The sequence below is a fragment of the Symsagittifera roscoffensis genome, chromosome 1 (genome assembly GCF_963678635.1).
Source record: "Symsagittifera roscoffensis chromosome 1, txSymRosc1.1, whole genome shotgun sequence".
Lineage (NCBI taxonomy): Eukaryota > Metazoa > Xenacoelomorpha > Acoela > Convolutidae > Symsagittifera > Symsagittifera roscoffensis.
The window spans coordinates 26,853,710-26,860,349 of record NC_087062.1 but is presented as its reverse complement, the minus strand read 5'-3'; the positions used below and the strand labels follow the sequence as shown (position 1 = coordinate 26,860,349).

Sequence of the window (6,640 nt, the reverse complement as noted above, 5' to 3'; positions counted from 1 at the left end):
GGGGAAAAAACTCCATATTCAAATATTTTAAAAGTATATAAAACATACATTTAGAGGCCAAAAAAAATACCATAGCTAAGACTGTAGATGACTGATTTCAGTCATCCCATGAACAAAGTGTAGTACTTTCTTGCAAAACCCTTGCTTATCACAAGAGTTATAAAAATTGGAACGTTTTTACGACAGGAAACCCAGAAGAATTGGAAGAGCTAATTTTGTATATATACGTTTTTTGGAATATGATGCCAACCAGTTTTCGCCATTTCGCCAAAATTCATAAAAAAGGTCCGAATTTTCTAGAAAAAACACAAACATTTTTTTTCAGGATCGTTTGCAAAAGAAACTATCCCAACAACTAACAATCTTATCCCAACAACTTATGATCTTAGAGAAAACAACACATCGTAGAAAATTTTAACAAAAAAACATCTAATTTTATTCTGCACCTCCATCATTATTTCCCTCAACTTCATCATCAACAGAGGAAACTGATTCCGATTCTATTTCAAATGCTTCCAAACTAGGTAGAGGCAGCCTGTCCCCAAGATTAATTTTCTTGCACATTAAATAGAAAAAACTCGGATATTTCCCTTTGCTCACGATAGACTGACTGGCTGTCCCATCTGAGCTACATAGCCTCAACGTCACGTGACCTGTACCAATTCTCGGAGGTTGAACAACTCGGGGCCAACGCATCTCAGCGTCATCCTCTTTCTGCGAAACAAGATCATCGGACGGTTTTCTTCTAAAAACAAGGTACGTGAACTGTTCTGAACTTGCATTAGGTTTTGTATGGTTCCGAACCGGAAAAGGCAAATAGGTCACTGAAGTTCGACATATCAAAGATTTACGTTGCTGCTTCAGATTTGTCAGTAGGAGAGGGCACGGTTTCAGATGTGGGCAAGGAGCGAAAATTTCAAACTGATCTGCGAAGTTGGATGCAACGTATTCTCTCACTTCCTCCATTAAGTGATGAGACCTCAGAGTTCCATTTTCGACAAACACAATGTAACTCTTTGTGCATTTAAGCATATGTTTAATAGCTGCTAATCGACTTCCAGGACCATTTAACTCCGATAGAGTGTAACCACAGAATACCAGATCAAAATTCGGTCTTACGTCTGCTGGTAGATGCTGTTTGAAGTAAATTCCATTAGCAATAGGGTTGAAATCCACGTCGTCACCACTCAGAATCGATGAAGCCACGTTATTGAACTCGTTTGATACGTCATTCAAATAGAAAAACTTGGTTTCTTGAGGCCACATGGCTAACAGGGACCAAACTAAAGACCCACAGCCTGAGCCAAAATCTAGCACAGCTTCTGGGCTAAAACTAGGATCCCTTCGAGCGATCTCACTGAGGATTCGGATGGCAACTGCGTAATTTGGTGCCGCTCGGCAAAGAGTATACGCCAGACACGCATTGTGTGAGTCATAGCTGATTGACTTCCAGAAGCCTGACATCTGCTTCAACTCAATTCTTCTCCTTTCACCTTCTGTTTCGATCTCCTCGGCGTACATTTGTTGTTGTCCAGGCGTTAAATCGGCGTCCAGTGCCTCTAATCTGGCCATCATTTTAGCTTTCCACTGATTTTTGTTGAACTTAGTTTGACTAGGATTAAGATAAGGAGCTGTGCGGGATTTCAGGTAGGCATCCAACGTAGCAGCATCTCTTTTTATTACTTTAAACAATCCTTTCTGTGCATACAGCAAATCATTTACGGCGTCTACGATGACTGGTGGCAAGGCAACAGCGGGTACTTTCAAATTTCCTAAATGATTTCCACGGCCGAAATTAACAATTGATTGGATATCTTCTTGTGTGAACTTTGCGGACAAAGAAGGCTCATACCGCGAAATATCGTTTAGCTTAACGTCTTCATTCGTGGGACCGGAGCACAGACGTAACAGTTTTATATGAGTGCAGAGCCGACATCTTATAACTGATCTTGTTTTCATGAAAGCAAGATCCATAACTATTTAGCAAGCTTATTAGTTCATCGCCTACTAAAAAAACTGCTAAATATTAAAAAAATATATAAGAAAATAAAACAAATATAAACTCAAAATGTTATTGTTGATGTGGATTTACTGCCGTACATGTTGGTAAAACGTTATTTTCAAAAGTTCTGTAAATATCAAACATAAAACAAAGCTAGCCGGTTGTTGAGCACAGAATGTCCGGACCACAAGTTCAGAAGAAGAAAAACTTCTCCGTTGATGATACATTTAGACGAACTCGTAGAAAATTAGTGAATTACGCATAAATTATTTCAATGGTCTTCGAATAAAGAAATAAAATGTGATAAACTTATCAAATAGTTCCAGATAACATGATCGATTCGAGGAGTGCTAATTGACACTCCCTTCATCTAATCAACCGCTATCGTCCGATTTGCTGTACCGTCATTCGTTCGCGTGTTGTGCGACCACATCGAGGATCGAATCACATATTGCGTGTATGTGCGAACAACGTGGAAGGAAAGCGACCATCAATCTGTACGACCAATTTCTGTAACAGTCGCCTACTTAAGTCACATATGAGGTTTAAGAAAAAAAGGCCCTATAACCATTGGCTCAAGAGTCAGGGACACTATCTCTTGTGTTTTTCTACCTCGAACGGTCGGAGCCAATTCGGTTCACTTGCGACATGAGACTACAAACAGCGTTACAGCTTAAATACTACTACCAAAATACCCCCCCCCACTCTAGAAATAAGAACGCCCCCATGCTTAGGTCTCCAAAAATACCTAAAACACACGAACGCCTTTAAAAACAGGGTCGGAACCTACGTATACAGTTTCTTTTTACTAGACAGTGGACCTTTGATCCATTTCAGATGACTGGAATAGCCTTTCGCTTTGGCCTGAAGAATATCAAGCTTCAGCCTTGGCTGCCGTGTAAATGCAGAGGACTATGTTTCGCCAGCGGGCTCGACAGGATGCAATGTCTCTAAGTTTGAGTAGGTCGTGAAAGTTTGTTAGTTTATTGATTTTGCGTGTCTTCTGGCAGCCTTAGTATATGTCCAAACAGTCGCCACCTCCTTTCCAATCTGGAGTGACAACAGTTCAGTCTCACACCTGGCATACACAGAGACGTTCGGTAATTGGTCTGGGAATTTAGTGTTTAGGACTCTTCTTAGTTGCTGTCGATGAAAGCCGTTTAGCTGATTTTGCCTGGTCTTGGTTAGGCCCCATGTCTCGCTGTTATAGAGAAGTATTGACTTGACTAGCGAATTGAATATTTGCAATCGTCTCGTCAGCCTGATTTTATTTGATTGTCTCCAGAGATGTTGTAGTTTCGCTAAAGCTGCAGTTGCGAGATTCTTTCTCTGAACGATGTCTTCTTCGTCACCTAGTAGTGATCCTAATTTCTTGACTCTTCTCCAGTGTTCTTCATTTCTTGGCCCGCGTTTGACACATGTGAGTTCTGTTTTGTCAGGATTCATTATCAGGTTGTGATCCGCTAGTATGCTCCCAATTTCTGAGGTTATTTTAGATTGTTGTTCTTGACTCGTTGTTATAAAATCGAAATCGTCAGCATATTCCAAACTTTTTAAATAGAGTCTTTTTCATATTAAATGTCTGGTGCTACGACGAGGTCAAGATTGACCTCTAAAAGTCAAGAGTGTTGCACCATGTGTTCGAAGTCAGTGGGGAGGAACGAAAAGTGGACGGTAGCTTGTGTATGGGATACTCTCATGATATATTCAAATTTCTGGAGAGGACCGCAAATGTAAAGTTTCTGTGCAATGGGTGCCTAAGTGCTGATATTCGTCCAAAATCTACTGTGGATGTGGGCGAGCTGTCAAAAGGCATTGAGGACATCAAAGAGACACTGGAGATCATAAAATCTCGGCCTCCGTGAAATCCTTCTCGTCCCCAACTGGAAGCTAAGTATTCTAGTGTCGTTAAATCTAGTTCCGATATATCTCAAGAATTGCGATTTAGTGGTATGCCGGAAATAAGCATGGATATTCACGGCAAAATTGATAAATCGAATATTTTTGAGCACGATGAAAAAATGATATGCGATACAATGAAATTTCTTGGTGCAAATGCAGAGGAAATTTCCTCTTTCCGCAGATTCGGAAAATTTAACGCAACTAATAAAAGACCCAGAAAAATTTTGGTGAAGTTTCGAAATGTTATTACGACAGATAGATTATTTGCGCGTGCAACCATGTTGAAAAATTACGAACCAAACATCAAGAAAAACAAATATTCATTTTTTCTATCAAAATCCTTAAATAAAGGGGACCAAGAAAGGGAACGAAACTTGTAAAAGAAAAGACGCGAATTACTCGAAAGCGGAACCGAAGCAAAGGATATAAAAATTAGAAATAACATATTATACCTGAAAAACCAAGCAGTAAATTGCACTAAATGACTACCAAACAAAACCGGAGAATTAAGAGAATTATGTTACAATGTGAGAAGTTTATTCAAACGAGAAAGAAGACAAACTTTTTCGAACAGTATGATTTTAAAGAACTTTGATATTATTAGCCTGTCTGAAAAATGGCTTACAAATGAAATCCGCGAATCCGAGACTTTTCTTGGAAATTTTAACTGTTTTCTATCAAACAGAAGATCTTCGCTGCAATCAACATCTCACGGTGGAACATTATTTGGCGTAAAGTTCGGCTTAATGTCAGAACCTGCAAATTTTAGTTATAATACCAACGGAGCGGTAGTAGCATGCTACCTCAAGCTAGATAAACGGAAATTGCTTGTTGTCTCTTGTTATCTACCGCCTGCAAATAGCAAATATGCTCTGAAACCAAGTGAAATAAATAACATGTTTAAAGACATAAATAAATTGCGGAAGAACTGAGATTTGTTTATTTATGGTGACTTCAATTACCCCTCAGAAAATTGGTGCAACATCTCATCAATTAAAGAAACCAAAATATCATTTTTGGAAGAAATAGAAAATCTTGAAGTTCATCAAAATGTTAAGTTTAATACTGCCTCAACTGGTACTCTCGTTTTGATCTTCACCAGCAATAAAATCCATGTAACAGATGTTCATACCTTAGACAGTAACCATAAATTGGGAAAACTTTCTAACCTTTATCCGGTCGAGATCTCTTTCAACGTAGAGTTATCGGATCTTAAACGTCGCAAATTTATTAAAGAATCCATATTTAGTTATTGCAACGGTGATTACGGTTTATTCACTGAGCAAATACTAGAAAACCTTTTTGACTCTTACTGTTGGTTAAATGTAAATGTGATAATAAATCATTGGTATAACTGGTTATCCTCGCTTATTAAAAAGTGTATTCCAAAGCACACTAAACATAGATCATCCTTGCCGCCATGGATAAGTCAATCGACTTCGAATTTCATTAAACGTTTACATACAGCTCGAAAGAAAGATACCTAGTCTCAACCAAAAGTTTTGCACTAAATTGAACAGACAGAAACGAACGCCGAAATGGACAAAGCCGATTATGAACAGTCTCTTGAATCAGAGCGATCAACAAGAAAACTATTTAAATACTTTAAAGCTTTTCATAAGTCAAGCTCACCAAGTTTACTTAAGTACAAAAATGAGACCGCCGATACCGATCCATTAAAGGCAGAACTATTTTCGAATTTTTTCGTTTTTGTGTACATTGAATCGCGTACGTTTTCAGAACCACCCGAACCTAATTCCAATACAGTCCTTGATACAATTAGTTTTACTGAGCTCGAGATACGTGAAATATGACAATCGTTGAACACGAATAAAAATAAAGGCCCCGACGATTTACCGCCTGTGCTGTTCATTAAAACACAAGAATCTCTATCTCATTCTATCTATCAAAAATTTTTTAAAATTATTCAAACTAGGCGTTTTCCAGACTACTGGAAAGCAGCTAAAATCAGCCCAATTCATAAAAAGACAATGAAAGTGACATTGAAAAATATAGACCCGTCTCCCTCCTTTGTATAATTTCAAAAATACTAGAGCATATAATATTTAAGAGATTATACGAACATCTATCATAGTTTCTATGAAACATCTATGGTTCATAGTTCACAACATGGGTTTCGGAAGAATAAATCCACGGTCATACAGCTATTAACTTTCATACAGATAGCCTACAAAAGTCGACAAAAGCGAGTGATATGGAGATCATTTTCACGGACTTTAGTAAAGCGTTCGACCGGGTTGACCACGGCATCCTCTTGATGAAGCTTTTCAAAAACGGAGTAGGAAGAAATTTGATCAAATTAATGAAATCTTATCTATCAAACAGGTCCCAATCTGTCAAAGTGAATAACGAAATCTCAGATCCAAAGCCCGTAACAAGCGGAGTGCACCAAGGCATCCTGGGGCCATTGTTTTTCCTAATTTGTATCAATGACTTGCCTTCTCTTTGCCAAAATGTCACACCTTTACTTTTCGCCGATGATGCAAAATACATAAGCCTAGGATTAGCTAAAGAAGAAATTCAAAATGAACTTAATGTGATATACAACTGCACAGTTCAAAATAATATGCCATTCAATGTTGATAAATGCACCCACGTGAGTTTTACTAAAAGTTCAAACAATACGCAACAATACGGAAATTCGATTAGTGGACACTCAGAAAGATCTAGGGGTTAAAGTTTCAAATGACATGAGCTGAAATCTACACATTGACA

At 38.3% G+C, this 6,640-nt stretch overlaps 1 protein-coding gene across 1 annotated transcript; it reads right to left on the bottom strand.

The window, feature by feature from the left end:
* Window positions 1-400: 400 nt before the first annotated feature.
* Window positions 401-2,061, bottom strand: LOC134841977 (methyltransferase-like protein 17, mitochondrial). The gene has a single exon (XM_063858103.1). It carries the CDS (start codon window positions 1,972-1,974, stop codon window positions 436-438), a length of 1,539 nt encoding a protein of 512 aa, XP_063714173.1. The 5' UTR covers window positions 1,975-2,061; the 3' UTR covers window positions 401-435.
* Window positions 2,062-6,640: the final 4,579 nt, after the last annotated feature.